Source organism: Olea europaea, chromosome 5 (assembly GCF_002742605.1).
Source record: "Olea europaea var. sylvestris chromosome 5, O_europaea_v1, whole genome shotgun sequence".
Lineage (NCBI taxonomy): Eukaryota > Viridiplantae > Streptophyta > Magnoliopsida > Lamiales > Oleaceae > Olea > Olea europaea.
In genome coordinates, this window is record NC_036241.1 from 6291081 (window position 1) to 6307005 (window position 15925).

General features: G+C 35.2%; 2 protein-coding genes across 4 annotated transcripts; both read right to left on the reverse strand.

Annotated features, from left to right (window-relative positions):
* Positions 1-254: 254 nt before the first annotated feature.
* LOC111394494 (putative B3 domain-containing protein At5g66980) lies at positions 255-6737 on the reverse strand. Of its 3 annotated transcripts, XM_023020344.1 has the most exons (8): positions 6669-6737; positions 3370-3697; positions 3038-3280; positions 2908-2931; positions 1269-2129; positions 1013-1171; positions 795-916; positions 255-690 (listed from the first exon to the last, which is right to left on the reverse strand). In XM_023020344.1, exons 5-8 carry the CDS (start codon positions 1585-1587, stop codon positions 655-657), a joined length of 636 nt encoding a protein of 211 aa, XP_022876112.1. In that variant the 5' UTR covers positions 1588-2129; positions 2908-2931; positions 3038-3280; positions 3370-3697; positions 6669-6737; the 3' UTR covers positions 255-654. The 3 variants fall into 3 exon arrangements, with proteins under 3 accessions (XP_022876112.1, XP_022876110.1, XP_022876111.1); XM_023020342.1 differs by having other exon boundaries at positions 255-916; XM_023020343.1 differs by lacking the exon at positions 2908-2931 and having other exon boundaries at positions 255-916.
* LOC111394179 (B3 domain-containing protein At5g60140-like) lies at positions 2882-5542 on the reverse strand. The gene is made up of 4 exons (XM_023019946.1): positions 5444-5542; positions 3370-3697; positions 3038-3217; positions 2882-2931 (listed from the first exon to the last, which is right to left on the reverse strand). Exons 1-4 carry the CDS (start codon positions 5540-5542, stop codon positions 2882-2884), a joined length of 657 nt encoding a protein of 218 aa, XP_022875714.1.
* Positions 6738-15925: the final 9188 nt, after the last annotated feature.

Here is a 15925-nt window from a genome sequence, read left to right on the forward strand (position 1 = left end):
TGCATGTTACCCTTTTTTCTTTTCTTTATTTCATTTTCTTTTATTTTTTTTATTTTTTTGTACATGACACACCTTATTTTAATTTTCAGAATAGAAAATAATGGTGAAGCATAAAAACAAAAAAGAACACAAACTATTGGAAAGGAAATATAACAATAAAAAAAAGGGTGTTTTTAATGATTTAGGGTACACATGGATGTGCACTGAGCGGAGTACGAGCATTTTTTCTGACAAAAGGTCACATACAGACGTAAAAGAATTGAAGTTTGAAGAGCAAAAAATTCATTCAGGGATACAAGTCCTATTTTGATCTTTGAAGAAAAGCTAATGAGTATCAAAAATTCAGAGACTGATGAAACGTAGAAGTGCTGACAAATTGAGCATGTTGACACACCAGAACAAATAGAGAATTATAATTTATATAAATTCAAAATAATGTAAATTACATGTTAAGATGCCATTCAATTATTTCTTCTGACAATCTGGACATGTAACCTACCTTCGACAAATTCACAGATGCACGTATCCTCCTTGCTTACAAAGTTCACCGCACAGAGACTTTTCCAGCCTCCTCGGTACCACACACGGTCATCCTTCCATCTTTTAATCTTCACATGAAACTGTCTGTCTTGGGGATCAATGAGGAACATCTCTTCAGGTAGATTGTGCAGCTGGAAGTCCTTGATTCTCCTTGGGATATATTGCCACAAATTATCCATTATTTACTCAAAGCACCAAAAAATATCTAAGATTTATAAGCTGCAGTCATTTAGGAACATGAATGCAAGCCTTACCAAATCATTCGGCCTTGATTTCCTGATTTTAGTGACAAAGTAAGGATTTCTTGGCCGGATAGCCAAGCCAGAATTGAAAAGGTCATTACCGTAAGGATTGAGAGGACGTTGACTTGGTCGACCTTAACCAACCAATATCATTAGTAAGAAATTATACAAACTGAAAGATAAGCATAAAATTAATAGAAAAAATGGGCATCAATATATGCTAAACTTACCGACAGCCACTCGATCCACTGCTGGTTCACCTTCTTCTTGAGTCTTATTTTCAGTGTCATCCTCTTCGCTATTCTCATCTTCAGCATCCTCGTCTTCATCAATTTCCATGTAATGTAGGTCTTCATTGCTCTTAACATCATACTCTTTGCTATCTCCATCTTAATCAGTTGATACCATTAGAATTAAATTAGACAAAATTATGAATAACATAATAATTTATTTTGGAAAATAGGCAGAAATAAATGCCGAACGTACAATAAGCCACTTGCTTGGCTTTTGCTTCACCATCTTCTTCATTCTTATCGTCAACACTAATATTGAAATGCCCAAGACCCTCCTTATCACAACCTGACAACCCTAACAGTTTTACATCAAATGGGTTTTCTCCATCGTATCGAAAAACAAAGATAACCCCAGATTCCAAAGAGTTGTCACAAACAAATTTTTCCCAACCATCACAAAAAAAACAGTCACTATCAATTTTTGCCATTTTCACAGGCCACAGATTTTTGTAGCAAACTTGAAGGAATACCCTTTCTGGTAGAGCTCCTTGTAATTGTGAACTAAAGATCATTTGAAGTTCCTACGAACAATAAGATAAATGGAATTAGACCATAGCAAAACTCTTTGAACATTGAAGAGCCATTTCTAGTTCAATGCACATTTTCCTTACTGTCATGAAGTTTTTGTCTAGATCTTTAAATATCACACTCTAAAAGAATAAAATAGGGTAAAAAAATTCTCTAGCATAATTTTACCTAATTCTTGACACTACAAATCTGTGTCCTAAAGTTATTTCTCTAACAACTTTTATTCTTATGCTCACATTATACGAGGCGAAAAATAAACTAATCACCCAAATTTTCATTATCCTGGATCGCAATAGATATGTCAGGAAATACTAAGCATATTAAATCCCTGTGGTAAAAGCAAGGTAAGACCAGGCAAAGTAGAATTTTACTTTAAGAACAAAATCCTAGATCCCTAAAATAAAATTTTAAATTAACAAAAAAGGAAACAAAGATAATATATAAATGAATACCAATCCTTATGCGCTGGTTTTACGATTGTAGCACTTGAAGAAGTTCACTGGCTTAAACATCTTGATATCCTTATCTGTTTACAGCATGCAATTGGCAACTCAATATACGGCAGATCAGAGACCATGCTTATAAAAGTATTCAGTGAAAAGCTAACAAAAAATTTGAAAACGCAGAAAATATTAGATACGCTTAGTTTCCTTTAGCTTTTTTCTGAGTTCGTCCAAGTGTATGTTTTGCAGAAATAATTTTTCAAGTTGTCAAAGACACATTTTATTCATTTTGTAGGAACCACTTATTATTCACATGTTTCATAGAACCCACAACTATGTACTATAGAAGAATATGAAGAAAATAAAATAAACTAACAAAACATGTATATAACATTAAATCAATTCTGCAAGAATCAGTAATTAAATTTGCAGAAGTTGTTAATTTAATACCTTCTCTTTAATAAGAAGAATGTTGATTTTATCAGCAAGATTTCATCCAATGTATCAGCAATATTCAAATAAATAAGTAATTTATCTAACAATGAGAGTCGGTAACTTTTGTAACAACTCATACATTTATTTTACTACAAGCGAGGCATGCAGAACATGGTCCTGTAATGCCTTAAATATATGATCATCCAAGGGAGCATTTGGCATATTAGTATCCAAGAAACTCAAATATATGTGTAACATTGGATAATAGCTTTTTTGGTTGATACAAAGGATAATTAATTGAATTTCTTTTAATGTATACAACAGGAAATTCACTTGAGGGGTCCCAAAAGGTAAGTGAGTTCAAGTATAAACAACTTTAAAAGAGGAAAACAACTTTGCTTTAGATGGAATTGAAAATATCATTACCATAAGAATTGAGAGGACGTTGACCTGGTCCAGCATAACCAACCAATACCATCAGAATGAAATTATACAAACTGAAAGTTATACACCAAATCAACTGGGAAAAATGGGAATAAATATATGCAGAACTTACCATCGGCCGCTTGCTCAACATCTAATTCATCTTCTTGAGTCTTATCTTCATTGCTTTTAGTGTCTTCCTCCTCGCCATCCTCATCTTCAGCATCCTTGTCTTTGTCTTCCAAATTCTCCATGTACTCTTCGGCATTGTCACCACTATCATGAATACGATCTTCAGTGTCATCCTCTGACTCTGTGTGATATAGGCCTTCATTGCTTTCAATATCATGCACTTTGCTACCTCCATCTTAATCGGCTGTGTCATTGGGATTAAATTTGACAAAATAATGAATTACCTAATAAAATTAATTAGGAAAAACGGGCAGAAATAATCACATGACTTACCATCAGCCACTTGCACTGCTTTTGCTACACCGTCTTCTTCATTCTTATCCTCAACACTCATGTTGATATATGCATGACCCTCCTTGTCACAACCTGATAACCCCAATAGCTTTACATCAAATAAATTTTCCCCATCATATTGAAACACGAGGACATCCCGTGATTCCAAAGAGTTATCTTGAACAAATTTTTCCCAGCCATCACAAAAAAACCAGATATTGTCAATTTTTTCCGTTTTTATAGGCCACAGATTTGTATGACGATCTCGAAGGAATGCCCTATCTGGTAGAGCTCCTCGTAATTGTAAACTGAAAGCCATTGGAAGTTCCTACAAACAATAAGTTAAATGGAATTAGGTCATAGTAAAACTCTTTAAACATTTAAGAGTCATTTCCAGTTTAACGCACATCCTAACTGTCATCATGAAGACATTGTTTAGATATTTATGTATCTCTACTCTTAAGGTATAAAATGGGAAAAAAAAACTCCCTAGCATCTGTGTAGGCTTTTAATAGCTTGGTACGGGAGCAAGTTATATCGTTGATTCTATAAAATTGTTAGTGGTATCATGTAATCGAGATCACAAACTTCCTTTAGTCCTGTAGATTTTGATATTGTCTTCCAGGTATACAAAGCATTTTAACGTAATTCATGACACAAGACTTTGTGGGGAAAACTTATTTACTTTTTAACATTTTTTATTCATCTGTTCACATCGTATGAAGGCACAGAATAAACCAATCACCCAAATTTTCATTATATGCAATAAAATGCTAAGCATATTAAATCCTAGTTCTAAACACGAGATAAAATTTCTAGTGGTAAAAAAGAGATAAAACCATAGAAAACAGAATTTTAATTAAGAATGAAAGCCAAGATACCTAAAACAAAAATTTTAATTTAACCAAAAAAAGGAAGCGATAATAAATATATGGATACCAATCTTCGTGCACTGGTTGTAGGATTGTAGCACTTGAAAAAGTTCACTCTTTTTATCCATCTTGATATCTTTATCTATTTATAGCATGCAAAAAATGTAACCGGTAACTCAACATAAGAAAAGTAAAGATCCAAATGACCAAGCTAAAAAAAAAAAATTCTGTGAAAGCAAACAAAAAATGTTTAAATGCAATAAAATATGTAAAAATATACACCTAGTTCCCTTTTAACTATTTCAGAGCTATCTAGCAGCATGTTTGGTGATGATAATTTTTAAGTTTGTCAAACATACACTTTATACCCATTTTCTAGAAGCCACTTATTATTCAAACACTCCGTGTGACCCACAAATATGCACTAAAACTAAATAAAAAGGAAACTTATGAAGTAAACTAACAAACCATTTTTATACAACATGAAATCAAGTTTGCAAGAATCGGTACTTAAACTTTCAAAAGTTGTTAGTTTAATAATTTCGTTTAATAACAAGAGTGTTGACTTTTCAACAAGATCTCATCGAATATATCTGCGATTTGTCAAAAAAATTATTAATTTATCTAATAAAGAGAATAGGTATTTTGTTTGCAACAATTTATTCGATTATTTAACTGCAGGCTAGGAAGCATGCCCAACATGATCCTCCAATGCCTTAAATACATGATCATCCAAGGGAGCATTTGAAACCTAGTGGTCGATGTTTGACCATAAAACAAAATGATGTGACTAACACTAGATGATAGCTTTTGTGGTTGATATAAAGGATGATCAGCTGAATTTCCTTTGATGTATTCAACAGGAAGTTTATTTGAATTGTAGGGTCCAAAAAGGTAACTGAATTCACGTATCATCAAATTTCTGAATTTGAGAAGAAAAAACAGTAAATTTGGCTTTAGATAGAAGTGTGATGAGAACCTATTCATTTTTATTCACACAGAAAACCTAGCATCCTTGAAGCAAAATTATGAGATAAAAAGCCACTACAATTGTGATGCATTCAGCTAGAAAATAAACTATTATAGTTATATAATTTTCTTTCTATTATAGTTAATTTTGTTCTCATTTTCTTTTTACGTCACATCCTAATCACCATTATTCCATTATATATCTGAATTCAATTTATGACCAAAACATTCACATTGAGAACAGCATGCTTCTCTGAAAACTTATTTCTAGTTGGCAACATCGTGGACTGCCTAGAACTGCTTGATGTTTGGCATTTTGATGATCCATTCATTTATGACAAATTTTGCACTGACAAGATTCCTTGGATTTCAAAGAATGAGTGACTTTGAGTTGATATTTTAGTTGGTTATGTTACTTTTGAATTTTGTTTTCACAGCAGCAGCTAACACGTGAAAATTAGCCCCCATTCTGTTTTCATGTTAAAGCTCGTCTCATCTCATTACATTTCTTGTTATTCAGTGCAAAAATTGTGCTTGAAGAGGACAGAGAACAGATACGCTTGATTGAAGAAGAAGAAAGGAGAGAGCGGATGTGATTGGCAAAGAGGCAAAAGCGATGATAGAAGAAATTCTGCAATAATAACAGATTTGGCTGTTGAATTAGCTCAACAATTGCTAGAAAAGCGAAAAATGTGGGGAGCCTCACCTTGATATTACTAGAGGTTGATTCAATATGTTATTGGATGAGAAATGCGGCTTTGGTAATTTTTCATCATCTTCCAGCTCAACAATTTGTTTGTTGAATTAGTTGTTTGGGATCATACAACTCAAAGATCCCGTTGCAATCAACAATTTACATTCCACATAAAAAAAATTCTGCTTGTACATGCAATATTATTTTAGATACACCATACATTTTATTTGTCGATTACACTAAAGAATGTTGACATACACAAGAAGCACAAAGACTTCAATCCAATCAAGGGATTAATTCTAAAGATGAACCAAAAAATACACAGTTTGATTTTAATTTTAAACCTTCTTATTTTTCCTTCATTACCGATTCTTTTTATTCGTTTTTCCAAGAAAACAAATTAAAGATTCTGAAATTCAACAGAAAGCAATAGATAACTCTAAAATTCAGCAATGGGGGAAAAAATCTCAAACTTTAATCCCAGTTGTAAAATTAATTTGCAGACCAAAGCCACCCTACTAAGTTATGGTCTATTAATAGAAAGATAATTTTAGAAAAATCGAACACAAACAGATCTTAACAAAGTGAAACTCCCTATCCTGGTTTTAAATTCTCCAGTCCAGACACATCTTCCTTCAAAGTTATGGTCCACTGGCAGAAAGTTAATTAAAAAAAATAATAATAATAAATAAATAAATAATAATAATAATAATAAATAAATAAATTACACCAACCCACAAAATTAAAATCTCAAGAAATCTTACATAATTTTGTAGATCCTTCAAGAGAGCCTTTGGACTAAACTCAAAACCTCAATGAGTGGCTAGGGTTCCAAAAATTATAGGCTTATGGAAGAAAGACTTGAGCCTTTATTTATATTGTTCAAACCTTTGGAAACAGGCATCGATTATATCAAATTTACAAAAACTGCCATTGTAGGTATTAAATATACTGGTTGAAGGAGGAAAATGCCCTTGTGATGTATAGTTATGTGTTGATATTGAGGATTTAATTTAGGGTTAAGTTAATAATTTGATTTGGCAATTTTTCTTTGGATGTTTAAATACTTTAAAGGGATAATTTGGGAAGATACGGTAAAGAGTTACTTTTATAGTGGAATTGTACAGACACTATAAATTTTTCTTTGTACACACTTCATAATTACACCCAAATTAAACAAAGTTTTAATAATTAAACTACATAATTTTACAATTATAAATAATAAAACAAAAAAATTATGGTTGTGGTGTAAGTACATACCTTTCTCATCTCCATTCTATCTCCCCCATTCTAGTTCCTCCTGAACAACCCCACCACACCTTCCCACTGGGCTCATTGAACGAGTTGAGTCCGATGCTCTTTAATTTGCTAGTATTGAACTGTGTGAAAAGCATGTATAGACAAAGAAAAGGAAAGAATTAAAATAAACCAATAACTAGAAGGATAGCAGTTTATATGGGGTTCTTTCTTCCATTCTATCATATATTTACTGGTACTTTGATAATCTTCCTTGTAAACAATGATGATGCCCCCATACCTCTCTTTCTCTACATACAGAGATGTAGATATGCACTTTGGATATACATTTCGGTTATTAATAATTTATATTTTTAAATTTTCTTCCACATTTGGCCATCATCTTTACTTTTAGGAGCTGATTATATTCATAGACTAATTTGGAACCTTAGGCCACAACCCACATTGGATATTTGAACTTAACATGATTAGGAAAACTGTACCCTATATCTCATCTACCTCGGACTTGACGAATGATAGCTAAACTCGATAATTGTAACCTTGATGAATTTAAGTGTTTCACTAACTCAATAAATTAGGAGTATTTCTATAAATTTCCCTTCACCATATAAGGAAAATGTTTTGATCCAAGAGCTGAGCCTGACGAAGGCAAGCCCGGGAAGAGACCCATTGATAATCGAAGGCGAACCAATGACTGGTCGAGAGCAAAGCAAGTGAAATAAGCGATGAGATTACTCGTTTGATCCATAATTGATGAGACATCGTTTGTGGAGCAAAATGGGACAACTGTCATGTTGGGGTCAATAGACGAATCAAGTAGCCGAAGTTGGAGCCACCACAGAACCTCGCATGGTGGCTAACCGAAACACAAGAAGGCTATTTCAATTGAACCATGCGACCGCACCATGTTACACGATGAGGTAGCATAGGCCAAAGTCGGAGCAAATTATTTTCCTTTTCGCGAATTTCCATATTTTAGTAGAATTCTAATTTTGGTCGAATTATTGTCATCTTGGAATATTATTTTTTGTTTTCTCATAGATTTTTAGGGTTTTGAGATTAGTATAAATAGGTTATCTTTCTTATAAACACACAACATTCCATTATCAATCAATTTGGGATAAATTTCCTTGAGAGAGTTTCATGCTTTCTTTTCCAATTTTCTTAGACCATCTAGAACTTATCAAGAATTTATATTCTTGTAGTGTTCAACAATCCGAGTGTGGTTCTTTGAGGGTTGTTTGATTTGGTTTTCTTTTTAGGATTTAAACTCATAAGCCAGTTATTTTAGCTTTTCTGGATTTCTTCTCAATCTCCTGTGGGTTCATAGAATCCATGCTAATCGGGTTTACATCAGTTGGTATCAAAGTGAATGCTGCAAATTAACAGGTAATATCTTTTATTTTTTCATTGAGTCTTTGTTCTTCGTGCCTTTTTAAGTTTGAGTCTTTTAAATTCGTGTTTCTTTCGTTTCTTCTTCATGTCATTGTTTTTCTTCATTAATTGAGTCTTTGAGCCATTTGAATTTCATCAAATTCTTCAAAAAGTTGTTTTGGGGGGTTAAAATAGCACCTAAAACAACTCTAATTGGTTTGTTGGTAGTTTAAATCTTTTGTTTCTCTTGTTTAAAAAAAGTCATTATTATTGTTCAAGTTACTACCAACAATTTTCATTTTTTTCTTCTTTTGAGCCGCTTATTGCTTTTAGTCAACTTAAAATCCTGTGTCAATTAGTTTAAGGTTTTGTCAATTAACCTTTGAATTCCCATTAGTTTCCCATTCAATTTGCCATCCAATTGTCGAGTATCTTAAATCCACATTCCTTGATTTTCACCTGGTTGAGAATCTATGAGTCTCAAATTCCTTTGAGTTCACTTTGTTCTTTGGAAAACTTCGACGAAAGCCCCAAATGGTAAAAGACAGAGTGGTGAGATTGTTAGAGGGAAAAAGCCATATTGTGTGATTTCGAGCGAATACTAGTGAAGCAAAAAAAAAAATTCGAGATTTGGGATGTCAGACAGAGAAGGCTTAGATTCCAGCCGAAATGACAATTCCATCAATGGGGTGGATGATATGATGAGGAGATTTGAAGGGTTGTTGGCAAATATGGGAGATAAGTTAGATAGGTTTAACACATCGGTTACAAATTTTAGTAGGGGGCAACGGGTGAAAACACCTCATGCTAGGAGGCCGAGTAGAATGGAGCCTAGGATGGAAAGGTGGGAGACATTTGAATACAGTAGGGAATTGGATGAAGATGCATATGAAGGGATTGAGATATGAAATCATGGAGACGAGTTAGATGGTAATATGGGCAATATCAAAATGTCAATTCTGCCATTTAAGGGTAAGTGTGATCCCAAAGCATAGCTAGAGTAGGAAAAGAAGATGGAATTAATCTTTGAGTGCCATAACTACTTGGAGGAAAAGAAGGTTATGATAGCGGTCTTGGAATTCACTGACTACGCGATAGCTAGGTAGGATCAAGTAGTCACTTCATAGCATAGGAATAGGGAGAGCCCTATCAACACTTGGGATGAGTTGAAGGTGGTGATGAGAAAGTGGGTTTGTACCTAGTCACTACTATAGTAAATTCCATAAAAAATTGCAGAGCTTATATCAGGGGTTGAAGAGTGTAGAAGATTATCATGAAGAGATGGAGATATTGATGATCAGGGTAAACGTGGAGGAGGATTGCGAAGCCATTGTGGCTCGTTTCTAAATGGGTTAAATAGGGACATATTTAATGTAGTGGAGTTGCAACATTATGTGGAGTTGGAAGATATGTTGCACGTTGAGATGAAGGTAGAGAAGCAGTTGAAGAGAAAGGGGACTGCTAGGCAACCAATGGGGACTTTGCTACAACTTTAAGGTTGCAAACCCAAGTGCAGGTTGTCACAATTAGTAAACTTGGAAGTCCGAGGTCGAACCACAGGGAATTGGAAGGAAAAAAATCTATTATATGAGTGGTAAATGGTTGGCGGAAATACGATGGAGAAGAACGCTAGAGCGTTGGGGATTCACTTCAGATAAATGGGTAGAAATTACTCTTGATCCTTTATTCAACTCATATGAAATATGGAAGATAAAACATTGATCATAAATAAACTAAAAGATAGATCTTGATAATTGTTTGAGAGAATATGTCAAAAATAAGTTGTTGGTATGTAGAGATTATCTAAGCATTTATTGTGCCAAAATTGTCAACAATAAATCAAAGTCTTTAACAAATCAAAACCATTTGTAGAACATATACTTCAACCAAGTAAGAAGATGAACATTGAAGAACAAAGAGAAAGATCAAAGACAATACTACACATTCATCAAAGTTTCACCCCTAGCTCTAGCTAATGGTTTAGAAATACATAATTAAATGCTACAAATAAAATGAAGAAAACTATAATATGATGGTGAGGAATTGATGCTCTCAAAATCATGGCCAAGGTCTCCTTTATAGGCAAAGGAACATCCAAAATGCAAGTGGACAATGCAACTTATTTCTGTCCAGCTTCAAGACAGCTAGAATATGCAACTTGATGCCAATTTTCAGATACTTTGTACAATAAATCTAGACTTATGATCAGCAGATAAATTATTTCCACTTGAGTTAGCTTTTCATTGGTACAAATATCAGGTTCATTGGATCTATATAACTCCAGATATGATAAAAACAATGAGTACTGCTTCACAGGTAGAAAAGCTGTATCCGACAGGTAACAAGCTGGACTTTGCACGGTAATTTTGGCTGCCTTGTGTTACGAATTTGACTTCTTGTAAAACATGAAAGTTGTAGATACATGCCTCATCTTTCCAACCCAAATTGAAACACCTTGGTTCAATGTCTGGAGCTCAAGTTATGATCATTTTACCGACAGCTACTTCTTGCTTGAGACAGTTCACTATTTTTGACTTTTCAACATTTTTTTCCTCCACTTGTTCTAAATTGGAAATACATGTGAAATACATCAAAGAGATACTCTTTCAAATGTATAATACTCATGCCGAATTGTATGTAAATACATATTTCAATTAATTGCATTTTTAACCATGTATTTATGGAAATTGAATTTACGGCAACAGAATTGAAATTAGAGACTAACATTAGTCTTTTTAAACAAAGTGAATGTAAAATGCCTTGTAAATGATATATCTTTGAATCACTTTTAGACACTAATCAGACTTAGGCTTCTAATCCATCTTGGAAACCAAAGTGGGATAACAAAAAAAGGAATGAAGCTGTTTCTAAGGGTAAAACTGAGTTACAAAAGGGAAAGGAAGTAGGTGCTAGCAAAGTCATACACAAGACAGAGTTAAAACCATCGAGGAGTAGGGACATTAAATATCTTAGGTGCTTGGGGTTGGGACACATCGCTTCTCAGTGTCCAAACAAACGGTCGATGGTGGTGTGGGACAATGGAGAGGTGGTGAGCAAAAGTGAAGGTGAGTATGACGACAAGACAACGTTAGAAGAGATTAGTGATGAGGAGAAAGTAGAATATATTGTAGGAGAGCTATTGGTCACGAGGCAAGCTCTCAATACGCAAGTCAAGACGGATGATTTAAAACAATAGCGAGAAAATATTTTTCACATTTGATGCCGCATAAATGATGAGGTATGCAACCTAATTATTAATGGTAGGAGTTGTACAAATGCGGCTAGCATAACCTTGCTAGAAAAATTGGGATTAACCTTATTAAAACACCCTAGACCTTATAGGTTTCAATGGTTGAATGAATGTGGAGAAATTAAGGTTTGAGCCAATTAATCGAGTGTGTTAATAAATATTTGAAGCAACTTAATATAGTTAATGTTGCTCACGGCCCATTTACTTCTTGGATGGCTCAATTTGTGTTCCGCCCCCTTTAACCATTAGTTGGTCCATGAGCCCACTATATTATTACACCCAAAACTATATATTGCCCTCGTTTGTTGAATGAGCCGTGTGTGTTTTGCAATTGAAAAGAGGCAGCCAACATTTTCTCTAGTTTTCTCTCTTGAGCCTTAAAATTGAATCTGCCTTCCTTTATCCTTGGTGATTCATTGTAGCCACCATATTGTGTTCTTTGTGAACACATTGACTTGAGCAACTGAAATAAGAATCCTTGTTTGATTGGAGCGATTGTTGGGTGTGTTTACTAAGGTTGAGATTGTTGAAACTGAGCCCGAAAAATCCACCATCGGAGGTCGATTATTCAACATTTGGTATCAGAGCAAGATTGGGGTGGAATTTTCGGCTAAAATCCGACCAAAAACTGACCAGAAAATCGGCAGAAAATTAAAAAAATCGGACTGCCCAGTTTTTCACCAAAAATCGCACCTGCAAACACAATTTTTCGGCGATCCAGACATCTTTTGGTGAAACGGAGACCAGGGTTGAGACGTGTAGGTGGAGGCGGTGCTGCGTGTGTGGCGCGTGATTCAGGCAGCGACACGTGATGGCGGAGCGTGGCTTCTCCGGCGGTGGCGTGTGTGGGCGCGTGGGGCCGATTCTGGGGAAGCTGTCTTCAGGCAGTCTGTTCTTCACATTATTTCTAATATTTTTCGTGTTGGAAGTTTTCTGCTTCAGGTTACACAGAAAAAGTTGGACAATTTTGCCCTTGAAAATCGAACTGCATTTCTTAGCAAGCTGCACGGTTATATTTGCTGAATCGACGAATAGCGATGGTCCTAAAGCAGTAGATTCGCATCTCTCTCGATTATACGGACTCAGACACGTCCGCTCTGGTAAATTTGCTTAACCCGTTAATTTCAGCATTAGCGCGTCACCGTGTGGGGTGACAATAGGTTGGGGGTTGTCATTGCTTGGCAGCCATTGCTTGTGCTAGAAATTAGGATTACTTGCTCTTAATTGTTGCGATTGAGTACTTATTTTTGGATAAATTAGCGTATTTTGCTTTGTGCTAAAATCGTCGTGAAATTTCGTTTGATTGGATATACCTATTTTGTTGCATCGTAAATTCCGCTGTGTTGTTACTTTTGTTAGAATACCTAGACCTTACCCATTCAAATGTTCCCTTGATCTAAGATCGCGAGTCTTACGAAACCCTGGGAATCTAGAACGGTGTATATTGAGCTCGTAGAATTACTTTGTGTGATCTATTTGCCTAATTGATTGTTTTGTTTTTTCAAAAATGTCTTCACACTTTGAAATTAGTATTTTCAATGGAAAAGGTGATTTTCAATCTGGCAACAAAAAATGAAAGGTATTTTAGTCCAACAAAATGTTTCAAAAGCCATTGAAGGCAATTTTCCAGCTAATTTTTCAAAAGAAGAAGCCGATGAGCTTGCTTATACCTCAATCATTTTACATCTGTCTGACGCTGTTTTGAGAAAAGTATGAAAACTAAAAACCACAAAAAATCTTTGGAAAAAGTTGGAAGATCTATATTTGCTTAAATCCACTCCCAATAAACTTTATCTTCTTAAGCATTTCTTCAGTTTTAAAATGGATCCTTCAAAGGATCTTGATGACAATTTAGATGCTTTCAATAAACTTGTCCAAGATATTGTTAACTATGAAGAAACCGTATCTGAAACATACAAGGCTATAATCTTGTTTAATTCTATGCTTGAGTCATATAAGGAAGTTAAAAATGCCATTAAGTATGGTAGGGATACATTGACTCCCGAGATTGTCGTAGACTCGTTTAGGAGTAAGGAGATGGAAATGAAGGTTGAAAATGAAGATAAGAGGAGTGGTGAGTTACACATGATAAGGATTGGGATGAAGTTTAAGAAAATGAATTTGGGTAAAGTTTAAAATAGTGGTGATTCGATTAGTGACTCGAGTGATGAAGGTGGTAAGATGAAGGGCAAGGGACGGGACAAGTCTGGTGGTAAACGATGTTATAGTTGTGGTAAGTCTGGACACTTTATTAGGGATTGTCCCAAGAAGAAGGATAAGCAGAAGGGCTATGTGAGAGGTGAGACGAATGTGGTTGAGGGGTCAAGTTATGACCCCAGTGAGGTTTATTGAGAGAGTAAACCTAATCACTGCATATGCATCTGTGTGTGATCCTTTCAGCATGTGTGTGATTGCCTAATTTGTCGCATGACTATATGTTGCATTTCAATTTGTTTGATATGTGTGTTTGCATGAATTTGAGGCAATGTGATTACTTGGTGTGATCGTTTGCATGCATAGTGGGTTAGGATGCATTAGCAGTGTGTTAGATGTCTTTTGGTAAGGTGGAGTATATATGCCTAGGGGTACATGGTGATTTGTACCCGAGGATGTGGAGTGCGACATTTGGATCATGAGTGGAGATGTGATCAAATGTGTAGAATCCTTTATCTATGAAAGAGACCTTGTACAAGTGAGTGCGAGAGAGATACTTCTATCACTTCTGTAAGGTGGAGTCCCATTATCCATGTAGGTTAGAAGAAATGATGTGGTGTTAGAGGATTATTCCTGAACTTAGGATCTATTGTGACTTGCCCTTTTGACATGAGTTGTGTGATCTATTTAGTGAGCATAGTGGGCGATGAGAGGAGATCTGTGTTCTCGAGGTGGGAATAACACGAAATGGGATAGGATAAGTGTGGTGAGATCTTTCGTGAGGTCATTTATGGATTTGTTGCATATGTGTTTGACCGTGTGTTGATTAACTTGGTGTTAATCTTCAATTCTGTGTAAACGTGAATTTGAAAAGATCTATGTGATATATCCTATATAATATCTTTATCGCATGATTAGTTGTTCACTATAAGTACTTGTTTCTACCTGGGTGTTTTTTGGACCTTAGCCTCGATGAGTACATGGAGCAGGTATGGTGTATGTTTCGGTTCGAAACACGAGATAAGGTCTGAGATACCAATTTTATTGGATTACCTTGATTGTGGAAGTTTAAACTTTGTGTTTTGGTTACTTGCAGATTATTGGGCATCAAGGTGGAGATTGTTAGGTTTTTGATACCCAATAATCCCGGGCGATGATGTTAAACAGTGTCGGATAGTCGGATTAGATTTCATAGGCTTCGGCCGATGATTGAAATATTTATTAACGCACTCGATTAATTGGCTCAACCCGAAAAACAACTTGAGAGTCGTTTGAAGCAACTTAATATAGTTAATGTTGCTCATGGCCCATTTACTTCTTAGATGGCTCAATTTGTGTTCCGCCCCCTTTAATCATTAGTTGGTCCATGAGCCCACTATATTATTACACCCTAAAACTATATATTGCCCTCATTTGTTGAATGAGCCGTGTGTGTTTTGCAATTGAAAAGTGGCAGGCAACATTTTCTCTAGTTTTCTCTCTTGAGCCTTAAAATTGAATCTGTCTTCCTTTATTCTTGGTGATTCATTGCAGCTACCATATTGTGTTCTTTGTAAACACATTGACTTGAGCAACCGAAGTAAGAATCCTTGTTTGGTTGGAGCCATTGTTGGGTGTGTTTAATAAGGTTGGATTGGTGAAACCGAGCCTATAAAATCCACCATCGGAGGTCGATTATTCAATAGGTACTTCGACACATTGCCCCCTGTGAGGATTAGTAATAGTAGTGTCTAGTCTTTCCATCCAAGCCACTTCTCGATCCATCCTATCTCCCATATCCACTAACAGTCTCTCAAACCTCTATATCACATCGTCAGACATGTTGATTTGGTTGTTGTTCCTACTTGAATTTGATCCTTCCCTGTCAAACATCCTAAATCTGAAATATTTCTACCTCACGTATTTCGCTCATGTATCACTCAATTATTAGCTTTTACCCTTTATTGATCTCATCACTCAACCTTTTTGTTCACTTAATGCTTCTAA

What these genes read in the sequence shown, in the direction of transcription:
- LOC111394494 (XM_023020343.1), bottom strand. Translation starts at nt 1,587, where the DNA reads ATGATCTTTAGTTCACAATTACAAGGAGCTCTACCAGAAAGGGTATTC. An exon ending in AGCCAAGCAAGTGGCTTATT is followed by an intron (nt 1,172 to 1,268) that starts GTACGTTCGGCA and finishes CAACTGATTAAG; the next exon opens with ATGGAGATAGCAAAGAGTAT. An exon ending in AGTGGATCGAGTGGCTGTCG is followed by an intron (nt 917 to 1,012) that starts GTAAGTTTAGCA and finishes TGGTTGGTTAAG; the next exon opens with GTCGACCAAGTCAACGTCCT.
- LOC111394179 (XM_023019946.1), bottom strand. Translation starts at nt 5,542, where the DNA reads ATGAATGGATCATCAAAATGCCAAACATCAAGCAGTTCTAGGCAGTCC. An exon ending in AGAAGCATGCTGTTCTCAAT is followed by an intron (nt 3,698 to 5,443) that starts GTGAATGTTTTG and finishes TATTGTTTGTAG; the next exon opens with GAACTTCCAATGGCTTTCAG. An exon ending in AGCAGTGCAAGTGGCTGATG is followed by an intron (nt 3,218 to 3,369) that starts GTAAGTCATGTG and finishes TATATCACACAG; the next exon opens with AGTCAGAGGATGACACTGAA.